The sequence below is a fragment of the Mirounga angustirostris genome, unplaced genomic scaffold (genome assembly GCF_029215605.1).
Source record: "Mirounga angustirostris isolate CCGP_5_RB_7025 unplaced genomic scaffold, mMirAng1.0.hap1 SCAF_3, whole genome shotgun sequence".
Lineage (NCBI taxonomy): Eukaryota > Metazoa > Chordata > Mammalia > Carnivora > Phocidae > Mirounga > Mirounga angustirostris.
This window is the reverse complement of record NW_026991711.1, coordinates 134,928,393-134,946,939: the sequence shown is the minus strand read 5'-3', so window position 1 is coordinate 134,946,939 and position 18,547 is coordinate 134,928,393. Positions and strand designations below refer to the sequence as shown.

The window sequence follows — 18,547 nt, the reverse complement described above, 5'->3', positions numbered from 1 at the left end:
CTAAGCAAAAATCTATTGAATAAAACTATTAATAATAAACAGATGATACAGTTAAAAAAGAGAGACCTAAGATACTGGATAACAACGGCATGTATATTGGGAGGACGATGATCAGAGTCAAAGTGATCTAAGGTTCTTATATGATTTATGAGGAAAGTAAAATTATTAACTTTTGAAATTGTAAAGTAATGAAATGGTAAAGTATTCATGCTAATATATTTAGGGTAAGCAATGAAAAACAGACATTAAGACTGTAACTTATGAGCAGTTATATTCTCATAAGTTAAAAGAGAAGAACAACAAAGACAAACCTCAATTAATTAAAATCTTTTACAAGAAAGGGGAAAAACATAAAAGGATAGGACAAATAGCACAAAATAACATAGTAAAATTAATCCAAATATAACAGTAATCACAATAAATGAAATCCTTCAGTTAAATGACAAAGATGGAAAAGATAATAAAATTTAGCTATATGAGACACACCTAAAACATAAGGATACATAAATATAGTCCAAAGAGGAAAAAGCTTATATTAGGCAAAGACTAAAGAAATGTGGTATAGCTGTATTAATATCAGACAAAATGGAAAAGAAGGCAAAAAAGTGGGTCAGCATATAATGATAAAAGTTATGAATCATCGGAAAAATATGACAATTATAAATTTGTTTATACCCAATAACAGAGCAAAAATTAAACTACAAGGAAAATTGACAAATCCATCACATTTAGAACTGAGTGACAACGAAATAATTGTGTGTCAAAACTTGTGGTATATAGCTAAAGGGATAGATGCTTGAGGGAAATATCTATCCTTAGATACTTCCATTAGAAAAGAAGAAATGCTCAGAATTAATGACCTAAGCATAAAACTTGAGAAGTTAGAAAAAGTTACAACAGATAAGACTTTTATTTTATTTATTTATTTATTTATTTAAAAGATTTTATTTATTTTTTAGAGAGCGAGCGAGAGAGAAACAGCATGAGAGGGGAGAGGGTCAGAGGGAGAAGCAGGCTCCCTGCTGAGCCGGGAGCCCGATGTGGGACTCGATCCCAGAACCCTGGGATCATGACCTGAGCCGAAGGCAGACGCTTAACCATCTGAGCCACCCAGGCGCCCCAGATAAGACTTTTAAAAAAAGGTAGAAAGGAAATCATAAACACAGAAGCAGAAATTAATGAGGTAAAAGCAATCATACAGTAGAGAGCATTTACCAAGACATTCTCTGAACAGTTTAATGAAACTGACAAGCCTCTGCTGAGATTAATCAATAAAAAAGGAAAACAGGGGTGCCTGGCTAGCTCAGTTGGAAAAGCATGTGACTCTTGATCTCGGGGTTGTGAGTTCAAGCCTCATGTTGGATGTAGAGATTACTTATAAATAAAATCTAAAAAAAGAAAGAAAGCAAACACAATTACCATTATAAGGAAAAAGTGAAGACTGTAACTATGGATGCAACAGATTGAAAAAAGAAGATAGCAGGAAGGGAAAAATGAAGGGGGGGGAAATCAGAGGGAGAGATGAACCATGAGAGACTATGGACTCTGAGAAACAAACTGAGGGTTCTAGAAGGGAGGGGGTGGGCAGATGGGTTAGCCTGGTAATGGGTATTAAAGAGGGCACGTTCTGCATGGAGCACTGGGTGTTATACGCAAACAATGAATCATGGAACACTACATCAAAAACTAATGATGTAATGTATGGTGATTAACATAATAAAAAAAAGGAAGAGGTTATTATGGACACCTTTATGCCAATAAATCTGAAAACTTAAAAATATGTAAAAATTCCTAGAGAATGTAACTTGCAAAAACGGACTCAAAAAGACAGGGAGGTCATTTCCAGATGGGGCAGGACAGAGTGGCCAATGGCCTGTAGAGCAACATGTCTAAGTTTTAATGTGACTGCTGTGACACATTCCTCACCCATGACTCTCCATCTGTGAGGAAGACACACTGCAATGGTAGGAAACAGAAAGAGAATGTGAAAAACTATCAGAAATGGATGGAAGAGCAGGCTCAGAGCACGATCAACAAAACAACCGCAGCATTTCAACAAGGAAAGATACCTCCTACTCCATTCTCTTCTCCTCCTCCTGCAGGGGCAATGATCCCACCTCCCCCCAGTCTCCCAGGTCCTCCTCTCCCTGGTAGGATGCCAGCACCCCATATGGGGGCCCTCCCATGATGCCAATGATGGGTCCTCCTCCTTCTGGGATGATGCCAGTGAGACCTGCTCCTGGAATGAGGCTGCCTATGGGAGGTCACATGCCAATGATAAGACCTCCCACCCGTACCATGATGGTGCCCACTTTGGTAGTGGGACCAAAAAAAAAAAAAGCAATTTGTGAAATATGAAAATAAAATTGTCAACTCATTTAGTTAAAAAAAAGGCATGGAAAACAAATTGTTTATGAGTAATACTATATTAATTAAACATTTATTTATTGCAGAAACTTAGCAAACTAGGAATAAAAAGAAATTTCTTCATCCCAATAAAGGGGATCTATGAAAAAACCTAAAGGAAACATAAAACTGAATGGTTACTGGTGAAAGCATTCCCTCTAATATCAGGATTAAGGCCAGGGTGCCTGCTACCAACACTTTTTTTCTGCATTGTACTGCATATCTTGACCAGTGCAGCATATCAAGGAAAAGGGGTGGAGGAAGGTATCGGAATCAAAAATGAATAAATAAAGCTGTCATTATCTGTAGATGGTGTATTTCTCTATTTGGAAAACACTAAAGAACCAAAATTTTTTGAGTTTTAGCAAGCTTTCTGGATACAGAATCATTACCCTAAAGACAATTACATTTGCATACCTCAGCAACAGTTAGAAAATATAATATTTTAAAAAGATTTATTTATTTATTTTAGAGAGAAAGAGAGCATGCATGAGCAGGAGAGAGAGCAGATGAGGTAGAGAGAGAATCTAAAGCAGACTCTGTGCTGAGCATGGAGCCCGATGTGGGGCTCAGTCTCACAACCCTGAGATCATTACGTGAGCCGAAATCAAGAGTTGGATGCCCAATTGAACTACCCAGGTGCCCCTGGAAAATGTAATTTTTAAAAGATGCCATTTTGGGGTGAACTAGATCAAGAGGATTAAGAATACACTGACGATGGTGAGGACTGAGTAACATATAGAATTATTGAATCATATATAGTACACCTGAAGCTAATATAAGCTAATATAATATTGTATATTATATTGTTATAATTAATTGTTAATTGTACTTCAATAAAAAATGCCATTTAAAATAACAACAATATAGGACACCTAGGAATAGATCTATCAAAAATTGTGCATATCTATTGTAAAACCTTATTGAAAGACATTGAAGATGACCTAGTTAAGTGGAGATACGTACTATGATTATGATTACTATATCCAATATTGAAAATATGCTGATGCTCTTCAAACTGATCCACAGATTCAATAAAATTCCAATAGGATTTTTTTGTGGAAGTTGATGAATTGATTCTAAAATTATATGGAAATTTATATGGAAGAGTAAGGGCTAATAATAGCTCTCACTCTTGAAGAAGAACCAAATACCAAAAAAATCAATTCAAGACAAATAGAGACTTAAATGTGAAAGGAATAAAACCATAAAACTTAGAAGCCAATATATAGAGGAAAATATCTTTATGACTTTAGGGTAGGGAAGAATTTATTAAGACACACAAAAAAGCAGAAAATGTAAAGATAAATAACTGATGAAGTCCACTACATTAAATTTAAGAACTTATGTTTTCAAAGAAGACCATTAAACAGATGAAAATTTAACCTCCAAATTAGGAGAAGATTTGCCAAACGTATAATCAGAAATAATTAGTACTTGCAATGTATAAAGAACTTCTAAATATCATAAGAAAAAGACAAACAACTCAATTGAAAGTTGGACAAAGGGCATGATTTAGGCATTTCATAGAAGAGAGAACACAAATGGTTCATAAAAGTATGAAAAGATGCCTCATTTTCAATCAGGGTAAGACAAATTAAAACCACAATGAGATATTATTTCATACTCACTAGACTGGCAAAATTATTAAGCCAAGTGATGGTGAGGTCATGGAACAACGTGCTGCTGGTTAATGTGCAACTTGGTATGACCGCTCTGCTTTACTCAGTGAAGTTCAACAACATGACCCAGCGATTTCACTTCTAGATATAAACCTTAGAAAAATATGTTTTTTACACGTGCACCAGCCAGCAAGTAGAAGAATGCTCATAGCAACACTGGTCTTAAAGGCAGGAAACTGGAAAAAAATTAATATATCCACCCCCTATAAATGGATAAACCAACTGAAGTATGTTCATGCAATGGAATAGCTGTAAAAAATGAATGAATTCTGGCTGGAACCATCATCAAAGGTAAATCTCAAAAACATGAGGCCACCACATAAGGCTGTGATTGCAGGCTGTGGCAATGGGTTCAGTAGGCACTGCAGTCTATTCTATGCTCCATGTGCCAAGCTGTACACACTGGCACAGGGGTGCCTGTCCCTGAAAGGAAGGGTGTCTTTTTAATTTTTTTAACTGCACAAAGACCCTCTATAGGTTAGCTCTGGTCCCACAAAATCATAAGGTTGAATAGAAAGACAAATCAGAGAAGTACATATATTCTGTATTATTGTATTTCTATGAAGTGTGAAACCAGGTAAAACTAAACAATAATGATTCATATATATGTGGTAAAACTATATAGAAAAACAAGAGAGTGATTAACACAAAATTCAGAATAGTTGGTTATTTCTTGGGAAAGGGGAAGCATCCAGTTAGGAAGGGTTCATGATGGGTTAGACAGCTCTAAGATAGATAATATTCTATTTCTTTGGCTGAGTAGTGGGTACTCGCGTATCATGTTGTCATTCTTTATCCTTTACACGCCTGTTTTTTTTTTTTTTTAAAAACCTCCTATATATTCCACATAATGATTTTAAATAAAAGGCACTCCACCCAAGAGTACTTACTGCCTGAGGAGAAGGGCTCCCAACAAAAGGTTTGGACAGGGTAGCTTGCCAAGGGGCCCAGAGCTGAGGGTCTGAGTCCTAAGTAAGCCACAGGAGGGGAGACGCTGACTGCCTCATGTGTAATGAGGCGGGAGGACCTCAATGGGATGCGTCAAAAGTGCTTCATGAAAAAGCAAAACCACAGCAAGATGGGGCACCTGGGTGGCTCAGTCGTTGGGCATCTGCCTTTGGCTCAGGTCATGGTCCCAGGGTCCTGGGATCGAGCCCCGCATCGGGCTCCCTGCCCTGTGGGGAGCCTGCTTCTCCCTCTCCCACTCCCCCCATTTGTGTTCCCTCTCTTGCTGTCTCTCTCTCTGTCAAATAAATAAATCTTAAAAAAAAAAAACCACACAGCAAGATATGACTATTAGAATGAAAACATATGTCCATATAAAAACTTGTACACACTTGTACACAAAGGTTCATAGTAGTATTATTTACAATAACCCAAAAATGGAAACAACCCCAATGTCCATTAATTGATGAATGGGTAAATAAAATGTAGTATATCTCCAAGTGGAATATTATTCAGCAATAAAGGGAATGAGGTATTGATAAATGCTACAGCATGGATGAACCTTGAAAACATGTTCAGTGAAAGAAGCCAGTCACAAAAGACCACAGATTGTGTGATTTCATTTATATGAAGTGTCTAGAAAAGGCAGATCCGTAGACAGAAAGTAAATGAGTGGTTTCCAGGGGCTAGAGGGAGTGTTTGTGTGAGAATGAAGAGAGACTGCTAATAGGTATAAGGTTTCTTTGTAGGATGATAAAAATGTTCTAAAATTGATTGTGGTAATGGATATACATCTCTGTGAATATACTACAAACCAGGGAGCTGTACACTTTAAATGGGTGAATTATGTGGTCATGTAAATTATATCTCAATAAAACTATAACTAAAAAAAAGAAAGGCTAAACTTTTTTAAAAATTGGTAATACCAACTATCAGTGAGAATACAGAGAAATTGGAAAATTTGTACATTGCTGTGAGACTGCAAAATGGTAGAGCCGCCTTGGAAAACAGTATAGCAGTTTCTTGTAAAGTTAAACACACTCTATACCGTATGATCTAGCAATTCTATACCTAGGTATTTACCCAGGTTAAATGAAAACCTATGTTCACACAAGTCTGCATACCAACATTTATAGCGACTTAATTTTAATTGCTCCAAAGTGCAAACAAGCCACATTTCCCTCTGTGAGGAAATGGATAAACACACTGGTACATCCATACACATGGAACACTATGCAGTAATAAAAGGAACTAACAACTGATGCAGACAACAGCAAGGATGAATTTCAAATGCATTGTGTTAAGTGAAATAAACCAGACTCAAAAGGCTGCATGTTATATGATTCCATTTACATGATGGGAAAGGCAAAACTCTAGGGACAGAAAACAAACCAGAAGTTGCCAGGAATTAGAGACTAGGAGAGGTGCTACATATAAGGGGACAGGGGGACATTTATTGGTGTGATGCACTGTTCTATATCTTGATTGTGGTGGTGGTTACAGGACTGTAATGGGTTCATTAGAACTCACAGAATACTATACACAGTATACTATAAAGAATGAATTTTATTGTATCTTAGATTTTACCTTAATAAAAGAAAAATCCCCACCAACCCCCCCGTCCAAATGGTACCATGAGAAAAAAAATCTCATGGACCAGAGGCCCTGATGCTAGATGAGAATTTATCAGCTACCTAAAATTGTGCTTTTTTTATTTTAACCCCTCTGCCTCTCGGGGAAATGCAGTAGCTAGGGAGCAGAGATGAGCTAAAAGAGTAAAAAAAAAAAAGAAGCTGACCTTGTCCCACCACCAGCCTGTCTCCCCCTACCACTATAGGATGGCAGCCTAAAACAGTGCCGGACCAAGGGAGGGGAGAAACTCTCTGTTGTATAAAAACTTGAAGTCTTCCCTTGTTACATTGAGCTGGACATTTGATTGCTAAAATGAAACTGTTCTTGTAACTGAGAGGCCAGAAAAGCTATGGGATTGACCTGAATTCAAACAGGGGCATGGGGAAAGAATCATACCACGGAGGGGATTGGAAGGAACAGTGGCAGAAAGAATAAAGTGACTTTATGATCATCTCCCTGGGAACCTGGTCTTACTTCAACAGTTAATCATGCGGTCAGTATGCTAATTACAGAGGACTCTTATCCAATCCCTCCACATGCTGAATAGAGAGCTCCTTGTATTCCAAATGAGTGAAATAGTATTATTATAGCTTAACAGAATGTAGAAAGCGGGACCTATTTCCTGATGATCCAGCACCAAGACATATTTCCTGAAAAAGTGAATCAGGCCCACTGTTCAAGCATGAGCAGCAACAAGGCATGATTCCGTGATCGTAGAGGTAGTCAGATACTACAGATGCCAAATGCTGTAAGATCCCCATTAGAAGGAAAATTTGTCTGCCACGCACATCACTGTAATCCCGGTGCCTAGAACAGTGCCGTGCCTGCGACAGAAGAAGAAAACAGGTTTTGAATGGCTGCATGAATGGAACTCCAAGATGCAAGTAGGAAAATGAGAAACAGGGATGGCTTTTCTTTCTCTGGGCTTGAACTGCAAATTTTATTTAATTGCAATCAGAATGATTTTACAGATCGGGTTTGGGCACCTATGACAGTGCGTTGAGTCCCAACTTAAGAAGGGTAGTGAGCATCACCTAAAGGCAGCTGGTGGAAAGGGGCTGGGCTGGGCCCTGATCTGTAACCATCACTGGAAAGCTCTGTGTATGAAACACAAACTAGAAGAAAATTTTGTTCAAATTCTCCATGGAGAATATTTTTATTTATTTATATTCGTCTTGCATACTCTAAAATGCACAGTGTGAATTTCCTTTCCTCAAAAACAGTTGTGAGCCTGGTCAATTTATGGGAGCTCTTCAGAAGGTCTTCGGAAACGTTGCCTTAGGTTTGAGCTAAGCGAGTCACAGAGATTGGTCATGAACTACTACAAAATTACAGGAGATCTAGTTATTATCCAACAGTTACTAGAAAAGCATTGAGAACACCAGACATATAGCCAGACAGAGAGGGTAATAGAAGAGCAGATGCTATTTAAGTCATGGGATTTCCATACAGATGATTCTATGTACAGTATCAGAATTCTCTTACAGACAGTAAACTTATGCTTTGATCATTATTTTAAGGGCACTCTAATATAAATACAAGTCTCACTAATTTTAATCTTTTTTCTTTGGCTCACAAATGCACGAAAATACCATAAACAATTTCCCGAACTTACTGCATTAATATATAAATAAGATACATTACAAATGGGAAGAAAATACAAGACGCCTCTTTAGCATGGTAAATCTCTGAATATAAATAAGCAATTATTTCATTTACCTACAATTTAAACAGTTGTCATTTACCTACAATTTAAACAGTCATTGAAATCATTACATGTGTTCTTCCCCTACCCCCCAAAGGTCAGACAACAGAAATATACACAATCTACACAAATTAGTCCCCCAAAATACAACAACAACACACCTGTAACAATGACTCTGCTATGATTTTCCCCTAACAGGATACTAATGGAGAGGGTGTGACTCTTGTCACCTAGTGGTACTTCGTTTCATCTGTCATCACCTCAGGTAGGAGAAACACTGACAACGAGGTCAACTCTCGCCAACAGGATGTCCCTTGGTCCCTATGACACAACATCTTGAAAAACATCTTTCCTGGGATTGTTGGGCAAGCTGGTTTGCAGCATGTTTGGCCCCTCAGTAACTGCTGAAGGTAAAGTTAATTCTCTTGGAGTGGGAGACATGCTGTGATCTATCACCAAGCCACACTCACGATGATACATACATATACATATAGAGAGAGACGTATATATAACTGTACATATATACTGTGTTCCTATTGGGCAACTTTTTAAAAAGAACATTATTTCCTACTAACTATAACAAGCTTAAGTAAGGTTTAAACAGTATTCTTTGAGATATTATATTTCCCCTCAATGAAATAGCCTATGTGGTTTAGCCATTTATAGAGGTTGTTCTAGAGTGCCAGAAGGAAAAGGAATTCCCATAAACTCATGGTCTGTGGAGGGCAATTACAGATCCTGGCCCAGTCTTTCTATCTCCTCAATGAGGAAGTCAATATCAGACTGCGTAGCGGCTGGGTTCGAGATGACCATCCGGAAAAAGTTGGCCTTGTCCCCCTGAGGCTGGTAGCCAACCATGGTCGTGCCAGACTCCATCATCAGCGCTTTGATTTTGGGGGCCACCTTGTGATGGAAAACAAAACAAAACTCAAGACCAACATTAACACCACTCTCTTCTGAACAATGCAACCCATTTCTTAGTTGGAAAAAAGAGCCATTTGCTTTTTACCATCTGTATCCATACTGGCACGAAGGCAAATACTTTATACCTGAGTTTCTTCAGGGGTTAATGTCCAATGACTGAGACTACCCAATCATAAATTCCCTCAGAAACTACTGTGCGACTGAATTTTGAAAGTCAGTCATAGAACAGTGCTAAAATAAAAAACAAAAACAAAAAACTCTTATAGGCTGCAACACAAATTAAGGCTTCTGAATAATCCAGAACCCAGGATCTTGTCTGGCACATAGAGCTGTGCTCAATGACTATTTGTTAGATGAATCAAATATTATATAAATTCAATGCTAATACCAACAACTACAAATAATAAACTGGATATAGAAATCGACAACTAGAATGAATCAGCGTTAGAGTGGACCTGAACTTAGTAAAAGACATTTTAATAGACAGAGTTTAATATGGATGTTCCTAGGAATATGTATATCGTCCTTTAGAGGTTCCCCCTGTACCTGAATCACAGCAAAGGGACAACCCAGATTCAAAAAGAATATAACAAGATGGCTGCCTACCACCCCAAGTCTTTATTTTTTATTTTTCCTCCATTAGAAGGACACATTAAAGTGTGGATGTTCTGACCAGTTAGAGAAATTGCATAGGGTTAGATGAGACAAGGAGAGATTCCATACCCTGTGTAGTTTTTCCCGTCGTTCAGGGCTATCCGGAATGCCCCTGAGGCTTTGTGGAATATACCAGAAACAGACATTTGTATGCTCAGGCTGCAGAGATTTTCACAAACAAACAAACCAGAAAATTATGAGAACTTGAAAGAAAGTTATTCCCAAACCCCTATGTGCCCTTGGTGGAAGGCTCTCAGACCAAAAAAAATTTTTTTTTCATAAAGGTCTTCAAGTCCATCTTGAAGGCAATGTTACTTCTATACTAGGAAGAACAATGCCTCATTTATCTAGTCATATCTAGCAAGAGAGCTGCTTCCTATAACCAATTTTCTAGATGACCAAAGGTTACCACCTTTTTTTTTAAAAAAAGATTTTATTTATTTTTTGACAGAGAGAGACAGCGGGAGAGGGAACACAAGCAGAGGGAGTGGGAGAGGGAGAAGCAGACTTCCCGCTGAGCAGGGAGCCCGATGCGGGGCTCGATCCCAGGATCCTGGGATCATGACCTGAGCCGAAGGCAGACACTCAACCGACTGAGCCACCCAGGTGCCCCATCACCTTTTTTTTTTTTTTTTTTTTGATTTTATTTATCTATCTTAGAGTGTGTGTGTGTGCATGGACGAGTGGGGATAGGGGCACAGAGGGAGGAAGAAGGACAAGCAGACTCTGCGCTGAGTGCAGAGCCAGATGCAGGACTCACACTCACAACCCTGAGACCCATGACCTGATCTCACAACCACAAGACCATGATCTGAACCGAAATCAAGAGTTAGCTGCCTAACTGACTGAGCCACCCAGGCACCCCATTCATGATCTCAAAGTTACCACCTTTAAACATTGAAATGTTAAAAAATTATTACATTTGGGTAGTTTTTAAAAAGAGTATTATCCATCTTGCCATTTTGTAGTACCTCATATATAGAAGAGGCTCAGCACAGTTTATCTGAATACTGAATATATTATGAATTTATTATATTGATACTGAATCTTGATGACTCAGGGATTATTATAATGGACACTAATACCATGTCTAAACCATAAGATAGGTCTCACTGAGGTGCCTAGAACTCTTTAGTGTCTCTGCTCTAAAACCTCCTATCCTTTTCCAGTTCTTCTGTATTCTTGCCATAATTTTTCAATTTCCTTCCACACTGCTGTTTATCATTCTGCCTGCCTCTACCTGGCTTGAGATATCACATTTGTCTCTAAACTGCTAGAATATTCAAAATAGTGTAAATACTCCAAGTGCAGTCCCATAGGTGAAATGCATGAGCACTGTGTCATTAAGTCGAACTGCTCAGGGCTTTTTCTTCCTCATTGGGTGACCCTCCAGCACGTTCCTAATAGTTTAGACTGCCTGTTAAATAGACTAAGTTGAATGTAGGTGGTGTTACACTGGTTTATACTAGCTCCCATTCTAACTTTCTTTATCCAGCTGTGAACTCCATTAAGTCAGACACAGTGGCTGTTTTGGTTACTACTATATAACCTAGTTCATGGCATGGGATCTAGCACATAGCAAGCATTCAGTCAATACTAGTATGACAAGTAGCTTATCGTGGGCAATGTGGATATGAACTCAGGGCAGAAACAAAAAAAATTTTTTTAAGAGAGAGGGGGTGTGGGGGAGGGGAAGGGCAGAGGGAGAGGGAGAGAAAGAATCTTAAGCAGGCTCCATGCCCAGCGCGTGAGCCTGATGCACAGCTTACACTCACAATCCTGAGATCATGACCTGAGCTGAAATCAAGAGTAGGATGCGTAACCAACAAAGCCACCCGGGTGCCTCAGAGCAGAAACAATTTTATCTTGCTCTCCTCATAATGAATCTATGTAAAGTAGAACTTCATTTTAGAACCAGTCTTGGGAGACAACGTTATACCCATCCTATAAACTTCTTGGAACTGAGAAATACTTTATCATGGAGGTTCGACACAATAATAAGACATACGTAGGAAAGATAAAGGATTCAAACATGCCAAGTAAAGAGCTCTTCTCTGCAAAGGGCTGGCCAAGAGCTGTACCATTTTAGAAAAGGCAAAGGGCAAAAGTCATCCCAATGCTATCAAAAGAGAAGTTCATAGACACAGAGGGAAATAAATGAAGAGTACATAAAAATAAAAATTCAGTAGCAGCTTCTGGCAATGTGGGAAAATATGGCTTCAGGAGCATCCCTCATTAGATTTTCTGGAAATGCTGTATATCTAGTCCATGATGACAACTTACCTCCCCATCAAAAACCATCTCAAATTCTTCTCTGTTTTTAATCTTGGCATAGAGGTATTCAGCCAGTTCCAAGCATTTGTTGATCTGATTTTCAAATCCCACTGTGCCCTGGTTTAGAAAAAGAAAAGTCATGTTGGTTGGTGATGGGTTGCATTTTCCTGCAATGAGCAATTGAGAAAGCTATGCTGACCTTGTCTATTGGAGTTACACATAAGAGTATTCTTGGAGATGGTTAGGAAGAGCTACCTAATTAAATGAGTACAGTTTCTTCACAGCACCGAAAACAATAAAAGGAAGCACATCTACTCTCTTTGGAAGGTACTCTAGCTCTGGGCAGTTAGTCTCAATAGGACTTTTATCTTCCTTCTAGTTACTCACAGCCGGGACCTGAAGCCTATTGTTAGTTTGCTTTAGGATAGTGCTCCTCAAAGTGTAGCTGTCCACAAACTGTAACTGGCGCATGCAAATGTGAGAACAGAAATGAGATTAAGCAGTAAGAAATTTTAATAGCATTTTGACAGAGTAATTTTATGTCTACTGACTCTAGTTTTAAAAATTGATGTTTAAACTTTATATAGTTTTTTCATTTTTCCAGCAATTCATCATCATTTATTGTATTGGTCCATGATAGGTTAAACAACAACAACAACTGGTTCTTCACCACAGAGTTTGTGAAATACTACTTTAGAACCCACCTCCCCAACCGTAAGTCCTAGCCAAGCATGTCCCCATACTCCCTGGCAGGCTACCTTGCACAGAACACAGTATCATCTCTTTTCGGTGCCAGGCAGGCAGGCAGGTGGGGAAGCCATTGGTTTGAGTACATGCCCTGAGATGGCAGTAGTAGCTCTAGCTATTGACAAACTGGCTGAGCTCAAGTTTCAAAGGCCAGCATGGCTGATTAATAACAGTGGCATGGGGGTTGTTGAGTGGGTCGGTGTTAGCAAGGTGAGCAGATGCACAAGGCTGGCTTGTGGCTTGTTAATGGACTTGGGCAGAATCCAACACAGGCAAAGCATGAGCCTCCCCAAGTAGTCACTGCTGAGTGTGATACCTTGGCCAGTCCACTTTCTTATTTTTTTTTTCCTTTTGAAAGATTTTATTTATTTATTTGTCAGGCAGAGAGAGAGAGAAAGAGAGAGAGAGGAGAGCACACGTATACAAGCAGGGGGAGCGGCAGGCAGGGGGAGAAGCAGACTCCCCGCTGAGCAGGGAGCCCAATGCAGGGCTCGATCCCAGGACCCTGGGATCATGACCTAAGCTGAAGGCAGATGCTCAACCAACTGAGCCACGCAGGCGTCCCTTGGCCAGTCCACTTTCCACTTGAGAAAGAAGCCCGCACTGGGGTCCCACCTCAGCAACCAATTCACTATGCGCCAAACTCCTGGCAGATGGTTCAAGAGGTTATTGTTAGGCAAAATGAAGACATAAATTACTGATGTAGGCCACATGGTCATTATATTTCTAAATGATAGGGCTCTTTCTCTTGTTGCAATTCATGGCTATTTATATGCTTAAAATACCTATGATTACTTTGTGGTAGAAATCAGACTATTTCTATATTAAGACAAAATGACTTAATGAAGAAGAAAACTAATAATCCATCAAATCCTTCCTACAGAAAAAACATTTGATTAGATGTTTTGCTGGAAAACTTTGTTATTTTGGTATTAGTAGATACAATCTTAAATGTGGAAATTATTAAAATTACTCTACAGTAGGTAAATAAAAACAATGGTTGCATAATAAAGCTGTGAAATCAAAATTGCCTTAGTTGATTGCATACTTTTGAAACAAATAGTCGAAATGGCAATCCTCTCCCTCACCCATATTTAGGGGGAGATTCCAATAGTTTGCTTTTTTTTTTTTTAGACACAGAAATGCAATCCGAAAGGTTGATGAATGCAGATGCAGCATGCCTTAGTCTAGCAATAGGATTTCTCAGAATAAAGTATGCAGTTTTCCAGAATAGCATATAAAGTACAAATAATGGGAAAGCCATTATTTAATAGAACTAAAAACTGTCGCATATCTCCCATGATTTGAAGACTCATAAAGAAATTCAGGGTTCTGCATAGAATAATGCAGTAATTTTATCTCTCTTTCTCTACATCTGCACTAAATAATTTCAGCATCCCTAAGGATTATGGAGAAAGTCCTTACCTTGGCAAAATTTTTAGTTGTTACAAGAGAAAGTTACAAGAAAACTCCATGTTAATTCAAATTGAGGAGACTGAATGGAAGGAGGGAGATTCTGACATAAGGGATAAAGTGATCTCATTTGCAAACAAAGAAAATACAGTTAGCTCAATTATCTAGATATTGATTACACACATATTAAATTATCTGTGATATATCTTTGCCTCTCTTTTGCCAGCCAGCCTCTGCAAATTGCATTTCTGCTCTATGTCCTGAGTTCTCTCCTTTGTACCTTTGCTTTCCACATCAGCCAGAACTTGAAAATGTCCACGTGGCGGCCACACTGGATCGCCTTGTCCCCGGTGTCATAGGAGACATCATACTGCTTGTCTGGCTGGAAAAGGTATCCGGCACACATCTGGTTGCATCCTTGGAGTATACCCTATCATGAAAATCAAGACAAGCTTGCATCTGTATTCGTCGGTCAGAGATGTGAATGGCTTTGAAACAGGGCTGGTGGGAAGGAGGGACTTGGGATCGCATGCAACCTTTCTTCTAATGTCTTCATAAGACCTTGCATTTGTTCTGATATCTTTTTCGAAAACCACCCTTGGAAAAACTTCTGTCCCTTTCTCTCTGACACTCTGACCAGAAAATGATTTTTTAGTCTCAAATGCTTACAAGAAGGGACCCACCGTCCCCTCTAGGGAGCATTTGGGGTGTTTCGGGTTGTTTCCAAGACTGGGAAGTTCTATGGCATTCAGTGGACAAGGGTTGGGGATATAAACTCCCTGCAGCGGATGGAACAGTCTCATGCTGTGAAGAATTTCCCTCGCCCAAAGTGCCCCCCTCCCCAAGTCTTCTAGACTTTTCCAGGATCTCCTGTAATGTTAACAGACACTCTATTAGGAAAGTAGTAAAGGGCTTGGGCAGGTTCTGGCTCCTACACGCTGGAGACAGATTTTTGGAATGCCTCAGTGTACACACATTTTATTGGAGCAACAATGCTTTTGAAAGCAGGGTCCTATTATTAGACACTTAAAGAACTAACTTGTCTACAGAAGCTTTTTAGTCAACATTCCTTATTGTCCTAAGTTGACATTTGCAGTTGTTGTTCTGCCTAATTTACTTCAGCTCTTGGGACCACACACGCATGCTAAGAATTTGTAGTATGTTTAGGGAGCACTTTTTGTGTTCACTGAGGTGAGGGTTGGTGGCTCACCCAATGGTGCTCACTTTTGCTTGTACAAACAGGAAGGAATGAGCAATGAAATAACGTCCTTACAGTTTCCGTCACTTAAAAGGCCCTGAGCACCGAACAGTAGGAAGGGCAGTAGAGGGCAAGAGCCAAGAGGAGGCACGAGCTGGCTGGAGGTTCAGAGACAAGGGCAGGAAAGAACTGCAATGGTAGTTTCAATGGGGCTGTCAATCTTGCGTGTTTGTCAAGTACAGGAAACCAAATCCAAAACAGAACGAAAACACGCTTTTCTCCTCTTGTGCCTCGTAAAGGACACTCAGGCTGCCAGCTCATCTTTGGAGGAGGTACAGACCTTTTCCTTGACAAGAATGGCAGAGCACTGCAACAGCACGCCCATCATCTTGTGAGGGTTCCAGGTGACTGAGTTGGCCCTGAAAGAAGCACATGATGCACTCTGAGGAGAAGGTGCAGGAGTCAGCGAGAGGCAACTGTCCTCTTGAGGAAAACGCCGCCTGTTGCAACTGGAGTCGGTATATACGTTTTCGATGCCTACTCCCCCAGATTGGCTAATCAAACAGTAAACAAATATTTTGCAGGCAGTCTCAGGGTCCTACGTTGCAGACTGCCTCTTCTAAATAACCGCTATTAATAATAGCTAACATTCATGAAGAGCGTTTATTATGTGTCCTATTGTTCTGAGAGCTTTACAGGCATTATATCAGTATGGTATGGTGGTTGGGAACTCAGGCTTTGGAGCCGGACTGTCCAAGCCTGAATCCTGGCTTTGACATTGGCGAGTTTGGGCAAGTAACCTAACTCCTCTGTGCCTCAGTGTTCCCATCAGTAAAATGGGGCGGGGGGGAATAGTGTCTCCCTCCCAGAAGTTCATAAAGGATAAATGAGTAGACACATACAAAACGCTAATAACCACTCCTGGAATATCTAATTCTCACAACAACCCTATGATGTAGGGTTTTACATGGAGAAACCGAGGCATGAAAGGGTTAAATGCATCACCCAAAGTCAAACAGCCGGGCAGTGCCAGAGCCAAGATTCAAGTCCAGGGAGTCGGACTGCAGAGCCAGCGCTCATAACCCTTCCACCAGCCTGCCTCCCTCTTGGCAGCGGACCCTGGCTTCCCTCTGCCTTCCTGTCCTTATTTATCAAATGGGCTGGCGATGAGGAAGCATGAAGAGTGACACCTAAAAGCAGGGATCACTTGGATAACTCTAGATTTTGACTCCTTAGCAGCATTGCTGAAGTGCCAAATGAGCAGGATCTTGCCAGTGTAGGTTGCAATGATGGCTGAACAAGCAGGGTTTCCTAGCAACCACATCAGTCGTTCAGACACAATAAAACGGTTGAGGAGCACGCTGGCTAAGCCATTCCAGAGACAACTAAGTCAAGTGCCTGATGACTAAAACGGGGTAACTTGCTTCAGTGGTTTACAGACTCCTTCCCAATGGCCTGGCCTACAGCCTGGCCCCACTTTCATACCTGTGAAGGATATTTTCCCCAGATACAGCTCTGAATTATACTGCCTCTGTTCTCCCTAGAGCTAAATCCTTGCTGTGAACTTCATCTTGGTGAGGTCCTCTAGATGGAGAAGTAAGCCTGAAGTACTTTTCGCCTTTGCACATAGTACGATAACCTTTGTGAAAGAGACCTGTGAAGAATTCTTTAAAAAGGTGACTAAATGTTTATCACAGTAAAAATCATCAGTGTCGGGCCATATTTAAAAGGTAGTGGATTTAATCAATTTTCTCATAGCTATCATTCACTGAGTCATTAAAATTTTTTTAAAATATTTTTTAAAAGATTTTATTTATTTATCTGAGAGAGAGAATGAGAGAGAGCGTGCGTGCACAAGAGTGGGGAGCGGGAGAGGGAGAAGCAGACTCCCCGCTGAGCAGGGAGCCCAATGCGGGACTCGATCCCGGGACTCCAGGATCATGACCTGAGCCGAAGGCAGTTGCTTAACCAACTGAGCCACCCAGGTGCCCTAAAATTTTTTATTTAGATCTCATAAAATGTCTTAAATGGTTTTTTGAATGTCTTAGAGGTCGGAAGTAAATGGTTCTTTGCTGTTCCAAGTATAAAGTAACAAGACATGATATGGATTCAATTTCTTTTAGAAGACGTATGTGCTTTAAAATGTTAGAAAGATCTCTGCACAATGTTTCAGGTTTTCCTGGACTCAAAGATGGAAAATGGAAATTGCCTGAGAAATCTAAAGTTGAGTTTGACTGGCTCATCTACATTTAGTATATTATCCTCCAAGTCACAGGGTCGTATAATTATGCTTCAAAGAGTCCGTCCTACTCACCTTGACCCTGGCCTTCCAAAACTGAAGGGAAGAGGCACAGTAGAGGTAACTGAAACTCAAGCCAGAGTCCTTGCTGTGAGAGAAGCCACTGGTGGGTTTTCCCTGCTCCCAGCCCACCTCTCCACTTCACTCTGCTCTTACCTCTTCTACTTTGCTCCAGCCACACTGGCCTCTTGGTGGTCCTCCAATTTGCCAAGAACAGTCCTACCCCAGGGCCTTCATACTTGCCCTTCCACCACCTGGAATACTCTTTTATGTATCCTTGCTTCCTGTCTCCCTTTATCCCAGTATCCACTGCAATGTCACATCCTCAGGAAGGCCTCTGACTACCCTGTCTCAAATGGCATGCCTTTGTCCTTACTACCCTCCTTTATTTTTCTTTACTATGAGGCAGACTGAATATATCCTTGTTTATGAACAGCTAGCTCACTGGATGGTAAGCTTCAGGAAGGTAAATCTCTTAGTTGATAACACCTTCTAGATACTGCCTTATTTTTCCTACGTGTACCAGATACACATTTTTTTTTTAGAAAAGTGCCATAGATGGCTAGACTGAAGGCAGGTAACTGAGTATTCACATCCATGCCTGCCTGGCTCATGACAGGTGCTCAGTAATATTTGCTTAATGAATAAATGAATCGAAGTGAGCTCGT

The 18,547-nt window shown here is 40.1% G+C and overlaps 1 protein-coding gene and 1 pseudogene across 1 annotated transcript in view; one reads left to right on the top strand and one right to left on the bottom strand.

Moving 5' to 3' along the window:
• Positions 1–1,885: 1,885 nt before the first annotated feature.
• Positions 1,886–2,522, top strand: LOC123839103 (U1 small nuclear ribonucleoprotein C-like; annotated as a pseudogene).
• Positions 2,523–7,822: 5,300 nt separating this feature from the next.
• Positions 7,823–18,547, bottom strand: part of GAD1 (glutamate decarboxylase 1) — a 40,178-nt gene continuing 29,453 nt past the window's right edge. The window contains exons 12-16 of the mRNA XM_045867407.2: positions 15,921–15,999; positions 14,663–14,812; positions 12,232–12,339; positions 10,018–10,107; positions 7,823–9,273 (exon numbers count right to left, since the gene is read on the bottom strand). Coding sequence (XP_045723363.1) covers positions 9,100–9,273; positions 10,018–10,107; positions 12,232–12,339; positions 14,663–14,812; positions 15,921–15,999 — 601 coding nt within the window. The 3' untranslated portion in view covers positions 7,823–9,099. The remainder of the gene's footprint in view (positions 9,274–10,017; positions 10,108–12,231; positions 12,340–14,662; positions 14,813–15,920; positions 16,000–18,547) is intronic.